The following is a 17,081-nucleotide window of genomic DNA, read 5'->3' on the forward strand; positions in this document are numbered from 1 at the left end:
AAAGTCTTCCCAGAAAGACAATTCTGGGTTAGATTTGCTGATGAAAAATGCAACACTGACACATTAATTAACAAAGAGCTGCACAATATGTGCCACTTTTGGCTTTTTCTCCTATAAGGGACAGCACGTGTGAGTGAGTTCTGTAGTGTGACTTGTTTAGGGGTCGCTCTGGGTTAAGATGCATTCAACAATCCATTTAACTGTGCTTTTCATGCTGCTCTGAAAGGTAACAAAAGCAGCGACTCCTAAAATGATTTTATAAGCTAAAACAAGCGAAATAAACTATAAAATATACATCTACAAAATATGGAAAAATTATAAAGGACACTGTTTGATGGTACTTTATGAATAATAATAAATACTTGTATGAAGTGATTGTATAAATAAATAAAATATTGATATATCTCGATATAGGAGGTATTGTCATTTTCTACAGTATATTGCTAAAATCTGTCAGCAGTTCCTGTGTGATATTGCTCAATCAAAAAAATAAAACAAAGAAAAAACTTCAATATTAAAAATAAAAACATCTTCAAAGTGTTTGAATGCAGATAAATATTTCAAAGTGAAACCCAAATAGTTGTTTTTTTTAACACTTTTTTTCTTTGATTGAAAATGTTTTTAATTCGAGTGAAGTTTTTTATGATTGAAATTATTTTTAGGTTACCGATGCTTTGATGCAGATCAAAGAGGAGATTCCTCAGGAAATGGGATAATCATTTTGCTTTCCATTGAAATCATTTCTATATTATTTTGTTCCGAACACATTCCACTATGTAATGAAACAAGATTTTCAGCAAGAATACTTAACTTAGTTCTAGAATGTCTTTTTTTTTACAGATGTTCCCTTTATTTCTTTGAGCAGTGTACTATATGTCAAGATGAATAAAACAAATCAATCAACAGTCAAAGGATCTCTCTAATAGAATGCTTGATATGCATATGTGTGTATGTAGATCATTTCAGGATTTTATAGCAAAAAAGTCTTTAATGACAGACAATGACCACATATCAACAATTATAACTTTTTAGTCGTCATTTCAAAGCAACAACAAACATTAAACTAAATAAAACCTCCAATGTCATTTAAATACAACTTTAAACAAAGAAGTAATGAAGTGAGCTCTGAAACAGAGCGATCATTTCAAACCCTCAGTCCTCCAGTGAACACGTGCTGAGTTTAAGAAAAGAAGTTCATACTAAACATTTTCCACCCTTTATCGAGTCTTTTTCCTGAAGTCCAAGTCTGGAACAGGCTGAGCAGCCTAGAAAAAGTCTGATGCTTTCCGTCTTTTGGGCAGCTGCAGCAGATTGTCTGTCAGCGATGTAACGTCCTGTGAGGCCGGCGTCTTGACTTTGTTTGGCGTTGGCGTCCTGGTATGGGTGGACGAGCCATCAGAGGGCGTCTTGCATGTTGTGGCTCTGTGCGAGGGTGACGGTGTGTAACTTGCTCTCAGTGCTTTGTCCGTGTATTTGCTGGATGTTCGGTTTACGAGCCTCTGCAGTGCAGGAGTGAGGGCGGGGCTTAGACCTTTAGGTGTGAGGCTGCAACACACAGATTAAAGTGAGTAATTACAACTGTTTCTTCAGTTCTTATTGAAATTTTAATGTTTATATTACAAAATGGGAGCTGGGATTGACATACCTTGCCAGGTTCTCTGTGACCTTTCGTAAAGCCTCTTGTTTTTTCGCTCTGTTTTTAGCAGCAGCTTCATTGGCCATTTTTATACCCAGCCTCTCTCGTCTTCCTGGTTCAGGAATCTTTGACAAACAAAAAAAATTGTCACCAATGTCACAATTTGCAGCCAAAAAAATGAAGGAATTTATATGATCCTTGAGTCTTTAGTTACCTTAAATGAAGGGCCGTGGTTTCTCTCTATAAATGGCGAATCTGATCCATCCAGTCGAAATGGGGTGCTCTCGATCTCACCCCAGGTCATCAAAGGAGACTCGGACACACCTTAGTGAAAACATACATTTTTAAAAATCAACTCCAAACACAGAGAATGGTTTCGCTAAGTTATATTTATGAATTAACCACACTTTGTAATACTGCGCCATTCAAGGTTGTTTTGAACAAAAAATGAGTGAGAAACTACAGTAACAATTGTAAAGTACACTTTGTGTTTCTGTGCAAATAGATCATACAGTCCTAAAATCCTTTTCAGTGACTGTTCAGAGTTTTATTTTGGAGGGGCCCTTTAAAACTCCTCCATGATAAACAAGAAGACAGTCATCAAGATCCCCCGCCAGAGTGGTTGTCATTATAACTCACAACCTTTTCCTAAATGTCCTAAATCTAAGAACTTAGATGTATACATCAAATAATATAATCACATCAGAATATAAAATTATTAACTATCTTAAACGGTTTGTAAGAAAAATGGCCCCTTTTGAAGATACCCCAAATAGAATAAAAAAAACGGCACAAGGGCATTAACTGCGGGAAAAATAATTGCGCACTTCTCATTTTCAAACTCCATCGGGGTATTGATTCCCTGAAGCCACACACTGAATGTGGTTATTCGATCTTAAACAGTTTCTGAGAAAAGCTCAAACCTATATCCCCCTTTCACACTTTGTGGCTGGGGATACTAATATTTTGAATAAAATATAAATTGTTGAATTTAGTCAAATTTAAATACATTCAGTAAATATTTGTAGTCATTAATAATTTATGCATCATTTAAAAAACCTAATTATTCACTTGTAGCTAATTAATTACTCATTAAAAGACAAAAGGTGATGTGAACCACCCCCCCTCCCAAAAAGAAGTACCGTAATTGTAATAATAACCTAATGAATTTGATGCACAGCACCATTGTCATTCACTGTCAGAGGTAAACCAGAATAAAGTTACAACTTATACATAAAAAATGTAAACCTGGGCAGTGTTGTGCTGCCCCGCATTTTTTTTTTCTTTACTTTACTACTAGTATATTTGGACCTTGAATGGTTTAGGTGAATCGAATACAATTTTTTTTATTGTAAGACATGTAAGAGAAAAATATTGATATTTAAATACAAGAGAAGAATTGCCTTTGATTTACACAGAAACACTTATCTTACCAGGGGCTGGGGAGGGCGTTCTTTCATACCCGTATCCATTCACTGTTGGGGAATCATGTGCGAGCAGCTCTTTTCCATCAGGACCAACTTTCCCCTGTTTAAACTGAGTTAAAAACGGCACCAATTAGTCACATCACTGACTAACCTGGCACTCTCCATGCAAACACAATGTGGGATTACATCACTGATGAGTCTAATAAACTCTTACCATTGCATTGAGAGCGGCCGCCTGCTGTATTTGGCTTTTGTTGAGCGCTTTGCTAAAGGGGTCTGACGTGAAGCGAGTGTTTTTGTGAACCACCTCCCTTGGCTTTTTAAAGATGGCGTCGTCATCTTTGACGCCTGAGAATAGCAGAAAAATATGAGTAACTATTCTCACAGACTGCTAAAGCGTGTCAGAAAACATGAGTCAGCTCTTCCTACCCTCTGGATAATACATCAAGGCGTTCTTGGCTTTGTACTCCCATGTCTCCAGTCCGGCTTTGACACATTCCAGTGCTGCCGTCTCCATGGACGGTAACGCCAGATTCTGTTGGTGACGCTGGAAAGAAAAGAGCGCGTGAATGGTTGTAATGTCGACATTTGACCTGAAATCAGTCGCACCCCGTTAACAGTGAAGCTTCATCTCGTGTCAATGACCCTGCTCTTCCTACGCACACAGACTTCCGGAGACTCTTCTGGATGCTGACCTTTAATCCCAAACTCTAGAACCAGGCTGTCTAGGATTTCTTAACCTAATTATGTACAATTGGTGTACAATAGCATTTTAATTTTGTGTTTACTGCTGACAACGCAGGATACTATAGAGCAGTGGTTCCCAACCAGGGGTACGTGTACCCCTAGGGGTACTTGAACACATTGAAGGGGGTACTTGGAAACATTAATGAATCTATTTCCAACATGCTGAGTCATTTTGAAGCCTATTTCAGAGACTGTAGATGCTCATACAACATCTTTTCCACCCATTGAGAATAAACAGCATTAATGGAATAAACAATAATGTGGCCCTAATATCCTACTAAATTGTGACTAACATGTTATGCACATTACTACAAATTGAGGTCAATATTTTCTCTGATGTACAATAATTGTAATGCACAAAATTGATAACTAGTGTGCGTTAAACGTACAGGTTGACATTTTCAAGCTGTAGGAGATTTCAGAGGCCAACATGTTAACAAAATGTAAATAAAACAAGAAATGTTACTAAATTAGAGTGATGAAGGGGTTCTCCTAATCTGAAGAGATGCCTCGGGGGTACATGAGACAGAAAAGGTTGGGAAACACTGCTATAGAGGACCATAGCTGCCAAACTTAAAATTAAAAGGAATAAATAAACGTGAAAAAAAAAGAGGAAAATTTAAGACAGTCCCCTCGTTTGCTAAAAATAGAAGAATAAAAATAAAAATAGTTTTTGTATGTATAAAATAAATGACTCAATGAATAAATGTAAAAAAAAAAAAAATTAAAAAAAACTAAAAATAAATTATATTTGTATTTTCTTTATTTATCAATTTATATTTAATTTTTGGACAATATATATATATATTTTTTACTTTTGCATTTTTTCCACTTATGTTTATTTTTTTTAATTTAATTTTCAATCTTCTTTTTTGTTATTTTTCATGTTTATTTATTTTAATTTTGGCAGGTTTGATCCTCCATAAGGATACTAGTCTCCCTTTGTCACCGTGAGAATAAACTACATGCTCTAGGTTAACAAATTTATGTCAAATCAACATTTAAACTCGTTGAAAAGTAGGGATGTAAGGACACATCCTAAATCGACTAAAAACCGATGCAAATAAGAGGGAGTTAAAATTGATACAGAACAGCATGTGCTTCGATACTCTGCTTAAACAACAGGGGGTGATGTGACTGTTTTAGTGCTGCTTATATTTAATATATTTCTGTTCAACTTTGCATGCTGATAAATGTAATGTGCAGTTTATTTTGGTTTCTGAGTTCAAACAGGTTAAACAGTTAGTAAAAAAAGGAAATATAGTAGCTGAAAAAATTCTTGACAATTTAAATAAAAGAATAAAAATCTGTAAATTCACTAATCTGTTTTTTCTCCAAAATATGATCTTTACTTATTCAAACTGGAAGAAGTTAAGTGCACCGTTACATCCCAGTCTTTGATTTGAGTTTTGTTCAAATCGAATCGTGGACCCAAGAAAAGGAAATCTCATTTAAATTGTTTCAGTGAAGATGTTCTGCCAGCGATTTAATAGTTGACTTCACAATGAGCAGAAAACGCAATGTGTGCACCAACCTGCTTGAACTCCTCCTCTGCCTCATATAACCAAGAGTTCTTCAGCCTTTCCTTGTCTTCAGCCAAAACCATTATCTGCTGGAAGGATGCGTTGTCTTCACTCGTGTTTTTAGCAAGGAACTGGTCCAGGCTAGGCAGCGGTTTCTCTTCTTTGTCATCTTTTTTCTCTATTATTATAGTTTTCACAGAAAAAAGCCCAACACTCAATAATTTAAATTGCTGCAAATAGTTGAGATTAACCTTAATTTAGCTCGGATAAAAGCTCACCTGTAGCTACGCCTCTAGTGCTGTCATTGGAGGGAGATCCTACACATGTGACAGGGGTCTCAAAGCTGGCTGGTGTCACATCTAAGACAACAACAACAACAAAACAAAGCAAAGTATTTTACAGTATCCATGGTCACATTAAAGGACTTGGATCACGGGATGATTTTTGACGTGTGAGAAATATAAATGATCATTTCACTTACAGGGCACAGAGGTATTCTGTGGTGTACGTTTGGCTAAGGATGAGCCGTACCGGATGGAGATCTCTCTCATCCTCTCTAGATCTCCATTTTCCTCAGCTTCGAGATAGTCTTTTTGTGCTTGAAGTTTAGTCACGTCAGGGAAAAAGTCCCTCTGGATGATTTTCTCCAAACCCTGTCGAACACAGACAATATAAAAAAAACAATAAGGTCATCTATTAATATTAATATCAGTGAATTACAGAATAAAAGTGACATGATCAATGGTGGAAGTAGTTATTCATTTCGCAGACGTGCAAACACCAAAGGCAAGAAAAAGGTGACAAATTATTTAACACAAATAAAGCAATCTTAAACACGCGGAAGAGTAAAATAAAGCAACAAACACTATTATTTTCAAGCAAAAAACAAAACATGTATTCACACCACTCAAGTTGTGGTTTATGAAAAACATTTACAACATATGTGAAGAATTGTGATGTTAAAGTAGAAGTACCTAATATTTGTACTGTTTTTCGCTTTGTTTCTTAACACCTCCGCTGCTGAGCTACTGGTTCTATAGTCCTTATAACAGTTTCCATCATTTGCCTTGTTTTGTTCTGGACAAGCCTCTCAAGCTTTCTTTATTGATCCATGTGCTTTTACCAGACACTCTTTCTTTCTCCACTGCTTTTACTTTGTTCTCAGCTGCACTAGTGGATGGCATTTCATCCTAGGGTAAAATAACTGGCCTTACTTAACAGGACTTATGTAGGGCACTATAAAATACAATTTTTTTCTTCCCAAATTCCATTTTTTCCCCCAAATTCTGTTTTCCACATTCATTTTTTTTTTTAAATTTCAGTGAAATATTTTATCACTGTTTTTCTGAAAACATTGGTTATCAACTCCTGGGAGGAAACAAAATGTATAATAATAAAAAACTAAAAGAAAACCATAATTAAACAGATATGTATGTCAAAATAAAACCACGCGTAAGCTCCAATTGAAAGGTAGTTATAGATTGTACCAACATGGATTATTCTGACTGGTCCTTTTTTAATTATTTTCCAATATGTCAAATAAAAATAGATGTATGAGAGCAGCATTAATGGCACTCAATTTCCCCTCAGGGATCAATAGTTTACTGAATCTGAGCAGGTTTATTAAGTTTAGATTAATTTAATTTAAAATATCCTGATGACATTATTCCAGATGATTAGACAAACATAAATAAACACAAGATGTATCAGTTATTTCACCACTAGGGGCCAGATTATTAGAAGCTATCAAGTTATCATGAACCTACGATGTTTCAGACTCTACAATCTCTGGCATCGATGGTTTCGTCCGATGAGATGTTCATATTAAACACTGAGCAGGTGAAGCTGATGAGCTGTTTTTTTGTTGTTGTGTTTTTTAAGAGGCCAAGAAAATGTTGCATAAAGTGATGCATAGTACTAGTAGATTTTATAAGCAAAATGTGGACTTCTTTGTTAAATTTGCTGCTTATAAGGAAATCAACAAATCTACCTCTAGGTCTATACTGAATGGCAGCATCTTATTTTCTAATTACGTTTTTGGTATAATTTCTTAGCATCATGTTGAATTGCGTGTTGTATCGCATTGTGTAGGATTGAATCGGCATCAAATTGGGAACAAGTGCGAATAGTATCGCATCGTATCACCAGAGGACTCAATGCATCGCTAATGTATCGAATCGTTGTCAGTGATGGAGATTGACATGCCTAGTTGATATGTGTGGAGTGGATCTAGCAAGTCCGGTACTATAGTAGTTTAAAAAAACAAAACAAAGAAAACTATAGTATTTTCAGTACTAATGTAAGAAGCAAACAAGTGAAAAAACAAAGAAAATGCCAAGTAATGGAGCCATAGATCGAGAAATGTAGAAAACTGAATCTTGTAAATTACATTAGCGTCTGTGGCTCTTTTTGTCGTTTACCTCTATGTACTTGTCCTCGTCCAACACTTTCTTATTCGGTATATCGCCTTTATTTTCTTCGGTTGGCTGCCGTAAAGCCACTACTGTGACCGCCGTAGGTACGAGAGTCCCGGAGAGAGCCTTCCTCACGCTGGCGCTGGCCTCCATTGTAGAAAGAGCCTGTTAGCCTAGCAACCTAACGGCTAACTATTCCAATAAAATGTAAACGGAGGTTCACTTTTCTACCAGGGCGTCACTGTTTAAAACCCCAAACTAATGCTGAACTTTGTAAGGAAAATATGCAAAGCACTAGGACATCAATGTCCCTCTTTTAGCTGATAGACCACGACAACAAATGTGAACGCGAGCGACAACTTCTTGTTTACGGCTGCGTCACTTCCGCCTAGTGACTACTTTCAGTGATTACGTCACTAGAAGTTTACGCCAAAAAAAAAAAAAAAAAACGTCATGAGCAAAAAATATTAAAAAGCATTACGTTTACGGTTCAACATTTATTTATTAATATTATTATTATTTATTTTTCATTTATTTACGATTTAACACACACACACACACACACACACACACACACACACACACACACACACACACACACACACACATATATATATATATATATATATATATATATATATATATATATATATATATATATATATTTATCAAACAGTGTCATAACAAACTCCCTCTGTTACGTGATTAATAGCCAATAGCAGCCTTCCTGATCCTGATTTTTCATTCTATAAGAAATCTGTGCTGTTACTGTGTGAAAGCCACTTTTTTTTTTCTCTTTCATGAGAAAGACCACTTCATCTGTACCGTTTTCATGCCACAGCTCTGGAATAAACTCCACAAAAGATCTTTTGAACCATTTTGACTTTATTTCATCAGACATAGTGAATTCTCAAAGATTTCCACAGCAATTTGGTAATATATGATCTACATTCAGACGTGAAAAGTCTGTTGACCAATGTGTTTTGCTGAAACGACTGTTATTGCAAACTTTTTTTCTTTTTTTAAAAAAGGACATGTAAACACCACGTGGTGACATCTTAATTTTTGTGTTATTCATCATTTAACATTGTTAAATACATTTATTTGTTTTCTCAAAGCTATACTTTGATTTAGAAAAACAGACATGAAGATAATAAAATGAAATAAAAAAATAAAGTATGTAAATCCTGTAGTAAACACAAGTGAAAACAACTCAGACAAAGATGTTTTTATGCTGTAGTAGTTGATACACCAATAAAACACACATTTAGTGTTCTGCGTTAATCCCCACAAAAGAAAGTCTTTTCTGACGTCTCCACTTTGCTCTTCGGTTTTTAAACCACACCTATTTGAAAGAAAATAGCCTTCATTATTAAGATGTTAGAATAACAACCTGCAATAAATCACACAGTATTTATTCACAATGGAGCAGAATAATTGTAGAAACTAAATAATAACAATAATAATAACAACACAGTGACCTCCACCCTCTCCTCCCTCAGCTGTGTACGCTGTGCCAGTTTCTCTCGTGTGTTCACATCTGGATACTGGTTCTGTAGGAACAGTTCCTCCAGTGCATCCAGCTGCTCCTCTGTGAAAATGGTTCTGTGACGTCTGGTTCTCCTCTGCACATGACTGGGTAACTGTTCCTCCCTGTGAGGGTCTCCCAGTCTGCACTGGTCTGAAATCACAACTGGGTTCCATCCATATGGGCAGGCTGCAAGGACAAGAAGTTAAGTCAAGGAATCCTAATGCAAAAATGAACACAACATCGATTAATCCAGGGTTTCTTAACCACAAATTATTCAATTTCACCTATAAAATTCATAATAATAGTATATTTATATATACTATAAATAGTATAACATGGATTACTATACTACAACAAGAGAAAAGAAGACAAAAGCATTTACACAGAATTATCACAGTCACCACACATGTATACATACAGTACATTATATTGGTGTTTATGATAATGAATCTGCGATGGACTGGCGCCCTGTCCAGGGTGTACCCCTGCCCAGTCACTGGCAGACCCCCACGACCGTGTGAGACAGGAGCACGTGGGTTTGAAAATGGTTGGTTGGTTGGTTGATAATGAATTTATATTAATTACAAATGTTACAGGGCTACCTACAGTTAAAAAAAGAGCTAGGGTCTAATGTCATTTGCATATTTCTCCAAAACACTTCTCTTATTTATTCTTTTGAATTTCTGCAGACTAGCAGCATTTTTCAGGTTTTCATCTAAACCAGGGCCGTCCAATTTGGGGCCAAGTGATTGGTTTTGGCCCGCTGTCCATTCCTAAAAATGTTATTTCAATTTTTTACATTTTTTTTTTTGGGAGCATGTTCTGCTCTTTATAGTACTCTACTCTAAATAGTGCTCTATATAATCTATATTTCAACCAAAATGAATGTAATCTAAAGCTAATCTCCAATTACATTATTGTTCTTTAGTTTTAAAGGATTATTTCAAGGCAGTGGAAAATGTAGTGTTTGTTTCATAATTTTATGCCATGAAACACAATAAAGAAAAGCGTTCTTCATTTGGTGTTTATTTGCACAGTTATGTTATTGGCATATTTCATTTTATTCCATATATTGACACCTTATCGTGTGATACATTGACTCTTCAGGGTAGTACGAGGATACTGTACCTTCAGATTAAGCGTTTCCCACATTTTATCATTTTAATATATATATACACACACATACAAATCTAGGGCTATACCGAAACAAAAAAAAAAAAGGCTCAGGTGTACACACCAAAAATATTAAAAGCTATATTTTCATTGATTAGGAAGCCTAACAAGGTAATCAATATATGATGGAGATTTGTTTTTAGTGTTTTTTACAGCTGATTTAGGATCAGTCATCATAAGAGATGCTAACAGAAAAGCTAACACAGAGGAAGGTTAACTTTCATTAGGTTATTTATTTCAGGCTCAGTAATTGTGATTAATTGTAATTGAACTTTAGTAATTGAGAACTTAATTGTCATGGACTTTCTGAGGATTAAAAATAATAGTAATTTAATTGTAATTTGAAAAAAATGCTAGTCACTGTATTCGTAATTGAATTGTATTTGAACATGGGCAGGGTTGGGGTCAATTACATTTTTCAGTTACAATTACGTTTTCAATTAGCCATCTTCAATTACACTTCTTCAGCAAAATACACATTTTTTTGTGCCATATTTACATTATACTATTTCATATTTACGACACAAATTCCATCAATTAAATTTAGAGTGGCAATATATAAATCAACAAAAACCTTTTTATTATGTTTAAGTATGAATATATTTATATACCATTATATACATATTATATATTATTGCTGTCCTTGGTAAAATTGTTGCCCTTCTTTCTAACACATACTAACGACATATGATTTAAAAAGCTTTTTAAACTGGTTCATGTTGGTGCTTCTCAACTGGTCTCACCCTGGGACCCACATTTTGTCACGGTCATTAAACCTCGACCCACATTTTATATATATATATATATATATATATATATATATATATATATATATATATAATTCAAACAACCAAATTTAGTTTTTCAAAAATAGCTGTTGAAAACACTCATATCTGATCTTTTTTCAAACATAAATCTATATATTTTCCTGTGCAACATGCATTTCACAGCATGTCTGTCAAAATAAAACGGTCTTTCAAATAAAAAAAAAAAAACAAGTCCAACATGAGAGACATTAAGTATTTAATTATTTTTGACCAGCTGTCCGCGACCCACCCAGTACAGGTCCGCGACATGCTTTTGGGTCCCGACCCACCAGTTGAGAATACCTGCTTTAGGCAGTTCCATAGTTTAACCCGTGCTATTGTTATACTCATCTTTTTCAATCAGTGTTGCTCTAGCATATTGGACCTTGAAATGTAGTGTCGTGGTAAAACTCCTATTACATCAAAGAACTGGAGCCGGAGTCTGACATTTTTATGACATACAGTACGTACAGCTGCGGTTGGAGGAAGAACTAGTCTGAGAACAAGGAACTTTCAAGGCTCACGTGTCCATATAACACTTCAATGGCAGTGCTTCTGTGGTGGCTAGGTTTAATTGTGAAAACATGTGTTCAAGCATTAAAAAGGCCAACGCTCAAATTTAGGTGAAAAAGTATATTGCATAAAATGAACATCATATGAAGCAGTCAATACACCTCAGTCGTTTTCCTCTTAAATTATTATTATTAAATTATAACTCTTTTGGAAGTGAACCTTTACTTGCTTTATAAATCAACCTCCAGTGTTTCAATATTAACACATACAACAGTATATGGATACAAATGTTTGTAATTTTGGAATATTGTACTGCTCCTACTGTAAATATTCTGTGCAAAATCATTACAGAATGTAACACTGTCAAAGCTGTTTTTTTTTTTGTTTTTTTCCCCATTCCTACCTTCATGAATGAGTTCAGTATGGTAGACGTCAGCAGCACAGTGGTTGTTGTAGCAGCAGCAGCAGCAGCAGCAGCACAGGCAGGTGTGATGGATATACTCCGTCTGGCTTCCACCAGGCTTGGACAGCTCCTCTTTAAGAGCACTGCCTCCACGTTCATCTCCATTAGTGTTGGGGAACTTGTTCAGTATGTTCTCAATAGTGAAAGGAAGCTTCTCTCTTCCCCCCATGATCCCAGCATCCATCTCAGATCAACAATCAGTGGATATTGTGGGAGCTGCCACTTCTCCTCTCTCAGACAACACCGTGTCAGGCCCTTATAGTGAAATCTGGAGTCAGAAAAGCAGTACAGCCCTAATCCCCCCCCCCCCCCCCCTTTATGGACCGGACACATAAAACGGTTGAAGCTTAATTCCTGGCTAATCTTGCCAGTTTTGTGAAGAGGTTAGAGAGGATGGAAGATTCAGTTAATCTTTTCTCATTCCTTTCTCTGAAAGAAATCAGATTTCACTGCATAAAACGAGAAGTGGAAAGCAGCTAAGATCCTCATTGTTGAGGTTTTAGAGAAAAGGGGATTGCTTGGTATTAGCAACCCGGATATAGAGATGAACCTTTTTCTGGTGTGGTTACAGATCCATGTGTGCCAGGTTTCAGGTCTTAGCATTTACAACATATGATCTCATTTTTTCTTATATCAACAAATAGGACTTAGTGGAGGTGCATTTGTTAGGGTGGTGGTTCTCAAACTTGTACCCCCTTATGCCTGACTACTTTGTGTGTTTTTTGGGTCATTTTGTTGTCGTTTTGTGTGTTTTGTTGTTGTTTGTCTGCTCTTTTTGTTATTCAGGATATTGTTCTCTTACTTTGTGTGTTTCTGTTGTCTTTTTCGTGTGTTGTTGGTATTATTTATGATGTACTATCTCTCAGTGAGTGAGTTTTTGGTTGTTTCATATGTGGTTTTGCATGTTTCCGTTAATTTTTGTGTATTTTGTAGTGATCTTGTGTATTTTTTTCTCGTTTTGTGTGCATTTGTTGTCGTTTGCTGCTGGTAATAGTGAGTATTTTTCTTAGTGCGTGTGTTTTTGGTGTCATTTTATTATTTGTTCTTTTAATAATTCAGTACATTTTTCTTTTATTTTGTGTGTTTTTGTTGTCGTTTTGTGTTTCTGGTAATGGTGAGTATTTTTCTCACTTAGCACGTGTGTTCTCGGAGTAATTTTGTATTTTGTCTGTTCTTTTTTTATTCAGTGTATTTTTCTCTTATTTTGTGTGTTTTTGTTGTCATTCTGTGCAGTTGCTGGGAATGAGTATTTTTATCACTTAGCGTGTGGTTTTGGTGTCATTGTGTTGTTGTTTGTCTGTTATTTTTATTATTCAAGATATATTTCTCTTATTTGTGTGTTTTTGTTGTCGTTGCTGGTAATAGTGAGTATTCTTCTCACTTAAGTACGTTTTTGGTGTTATTTTTTATTGTATTTTGTCTGTTATTTTTATTATTCAGTATATTTTTCTCTTATTTTGTGTGTTTTTGTTGTCATTTTGTGAGTTGATGGTAATATTCAGTGTGATTATCAATTTTAACTAAAAAATAAACATATTTGTAAAGCTTTCATTTGCTAATTTTCCTCTCTCTCTCTCTCTCTCGCTCAAGTACCCCCTATAGTGCCATTGCGTAAGCCTAGGGGTACACGTACCCCCATTTGAGAAACACAAGCTGCGCGTGCAGGAGGTTACAGATGAATGGCTGATTCATCATGACATTGTGAGTGTGGTGACACTAGTGGATTTACACTCCGAGCAGAATTAAATAAGAAAAAAAAGGGCTCCTTCAATGTGATTTTTATTCATAATCATGCATCACATATCTTATCTATGTGTTGCAGTCTTCTCATTCTGACAATGTGCACAGCTGCAGTAAAGCTATCACTGGTTAAATTCATCTCTGCCAACAAATCCCGTGATTTCATACCAGGCAATATACACCTTTTTTTTTTTCTTCTTCTTCCCGAGAATTAACGGATTTCCACAATCTGTCTTAAGCCCTCTTTATAAGTGGGTTTTGAAAAGCGATAACAATAAACATCATCCCATCCTTTTCACCTGGGCTTAATAGCATCTAGATTGTTGATGTGTGGGTTTGCACAGCACAAGAGATCACAATCTGATGTTATTGTGAGAGGCTCAAAAGAATGAATTCTATCACCTCCACAGTGGTTCAAATGGCTCACATTTCATTACAGGGGATTAGAATGGAAAAGTTTCATTTTGTCTTTGTTGGCAGTAATATATACTGTATATATATATATATATATATATAGTAAGTAAAGTTGGAGACAATTCCTGGAATGATGATATTTTGATGTAGGAGTTTTTCTTCATTAAAACTTATGGGGGAACAGATGTAAATGCACATTTTGGCAGTAAACGTTGATTTCAGTTATAGTCAATTCATTTTAGTCGACGAAATCTGTTACATCCTGTATATTTTAGTCGACTATATCGATATAGTCGACTAAAATCTACAGGATGAGTTTATGTATTTTTTAAACATTTAATTACCATTTATTAACCTGACGGTGTTCGTGTTTGTAAGTACACACAGACATATTTGATGTGATGTGTCCCATGTGACCAAAATATAGCTTATATATATAGAAAATATAGCTTGGTTTTTATCAGTCGACGAAAGTATAAATACATACAGCTTTACTTAACGTGTTTTTTTTAAATTGAGTGGTAGTCTAGTTATTGTCACTTAAAAGTGTAGTCAATGAAAACTATGACATTTTTTTTTTAATTAACACAAACGTTTTATGAAATGTGCAATTGACATTTCAAAACCACAGATTCAAGCAGAAAATTGAGTTTTAACTATATAAAAAAAAAAAAAAATTGTAAAAGTTTCTGTAATAACAAGTGGTCCAATAAAGTGGTTGAGGCCTTAACACTACACTTGTCTGTCCATGTGACTCATACAACTGAACTATATGTTTTTAGAACAAAACTATCTAACAAAAATATAATTTCGTCACCTAATTAAAACTCTTTTCACAAGACAATATCCAATCAGAACTTGTGATCATGTGTATTGACAAACATTAATACCGTCTCATATCAGCTTGATATTTTTTTTTAAAAGCATAAACTCTTACTCTCTATATAAATTAAGTTGACTATATATGTAACAGATTTAGTTGACTAAAATATTGATGTATTTAGTTGACTAAAACTAGATTATGACTGAAATAATCCTGAAGATTCAATTTTGATTAAAACTAAGCTGCATTTTAGTAATTAAGACCGACTAAAACTAAATAAAAATTGACTTTAAAAATGAACACTACCAAACAGTCTTCCAAAGCACAGGATCATCAATGCAGTAACCAAAGAAAGAGCAGTAGATGGCGCTTTATATCAATGATAACAATAGTTCTGCTCATATCAAAGCCTGAAAGGATCCTAAATACAGAGACTAAAGCTGTGTATGCAGTAAAGCAGAGGTATGCAACTTTTACCACAGCAGGGCCAAAAAACATTCATGTCAGCATTAATAATAATGAGCGATCTGAGCATTAATACAGGAAAGAACAAATTGTTTTATAGTAATTGTGTTTTTCTCTCATTCTGTGTATGTCTGTCGTTGTCTTGCTCGTTGTGAGGCATTCTGTGCATTTCTGTTGTCCTTTTGTGTATTTTTCCTGTAAAATACACATTTTTTTGGAGTCATATTGTGTATTTGTGCTGTCGTTTTGCATTTTTTTGGAGTAATTTTTGTTGTCGTTTTGCTTGTTTGTTAGTACCGTGTGTTTTTGGAGTATTTTCTGTGAATTTTTCTCGTCTTACTTTATTTTCCTGCAATGTTGCAATTCTTTGTGTGTTTTAATGCATTGTTGCTCTTGTTTTGTGTTGTCATTTTGTACATTTACTTTGGGGGCCGCATTAAAATAAAACTATGTCTGCAGTAATGTATGAATTAAAGATTTTGTTTTTTCTTATTTTACAATGCATATTATTGGAATATCACTGCTAAATATGATAATTATCTTCATATATTTTAATTGATTTATTCTATGAAGCAAAAACTTTAACTCATTCAGTTACAAGGTTGTGAGGTTAGTACACATTCCTGTAGCCACAAATGTGATTATACTAATAATTGTCATTTATTTCAGTGTTCGGCCTTTGTTTTCTCATTTTCGGTTTTGGACAAGACGTCACATTTTAGGTGAAATTTGTAGATTTTGTCCAGCTAAAAATGTTCTTGACCATGGTGAAAATCAAAAATAAATGAGTTCCAGAGCACATTTATAATAAATTTATACTAATAACAGATGAAAGCAGCAGGAGGAAAGGAAAGTTTTGTGTTCCATTTGTTCGCACTTTACTTAAACAGAGATATTTAGTTGTCACTGGGATCAGGTTGTGGAACTCATTGGATGACAATTCAAAAACATGTCATACTATTGTTCAAATTAAACGCAAGGATAAAAACTACAGACACCTATACATCAAACATATGTTAAACTATTGACATCTGTAACAGACAAAATTGTTTTTTGTAACAAACCAAATTAATTTAATAACTTTGTACCTGTTAGAATGTTATAAAATAATAATTTTAAAAAAAATTGCAGAATTTATAGGCGACCATCCACTTGGACATTCTTTTAACAAAAAAAGGCATGTATAATAAAAGTCGGTCTTCAACATGCTCCTATTCTGACATGAAAAGTACTGTCAATTATAATGCTGATATTGTGAACATTATTACATGGAATACATTTGATTTGAGTCAAACAGGTTTAGATGAACATGTTTCCATCAAACACAACGTTACAGAACAAGGATTGATTGGTGAATAAAGTTTAAAGCATTCACATACCTGTGTGTGTGTGTCTGGGTCAATTAC

The 17,081-nt window shown here is 34.8% G+C and overlaps 2 protein-coding genes across 2 annotated transcripts; both read right to left on the reverse strand.

Moving 5' to 3' along the window:
• Positions 1 to 1,013: 1,013 nt before the first annotated feature.
• ess2 (ess-2 splicing factor homolog) lies at positions 1,014 to 8,125 on the reverse strand. The gene is made up of 10 exons (XM_028462847.1): positions 7,754 to 8,125; positions 5,815 to 5,986; positions 5,612 to 5,692; positions 5,345 to 5,511; positions 3,493 to 3,610; positions 3,278 to 3,411; positions 3,070 to 3,172; positions 1,851 to 1,960; positions 1,646 to 1,761; positions 1,014 to 1,545 (listed from the first exon to the last, which is right to left on the reverse strand). The coding sequence occupies exons 1-10, from the start codon at positions 7,898 to 7,900 to the stop codon at positions 1,266 to 1,268; spliced, it is 1,428 nt and encodes a 475-aa protein (XP_028318648.1). The 5' UTR covers positions 7,901 to 8,125; the 3' UTR covers positions 1,014 to 1,265.
• Positions 8,126 to 9,014: 889 nt separating this feature from the next.
• Positions 9,015 to 12,417, reverse strand: LOC114473729 (homeobox protein goosecoid-2). The gene is made up of 3 exons (XM_028463501.1): positions 12,174 to 12,417; positions 9,229 to 9,464; positions 9,015 to 9,092 (listed from the first exon to the last, which is right to left on the reverse strand). The coding sequence occupies exons 1-3, from the start codon at positions 12,415 to 12,417 to the stop codon at positions 9,015 to 9,017; spliced, it is 558 nt and encodes a 185-aa protein (XP_028319302.1).
• Positions 12,418 to 17,081: the final 4,664 nt, after the last annotated feature.

This window comes from Gouania willdenowi, chromosome 12 (genome assembly GCF_900634775.1).
Source record: "Gouania willdenowi chromosome 12, fGouWil2.1, whole genome shotgun sequence".
Classification (NCBI taxonomy): domain Eukaryota; kingdom Metazoa; phylum Chordata; class Actinopteri; order Blenniiformes; family Gobiesocidae; genus Gouania; species Gouania willdenowi.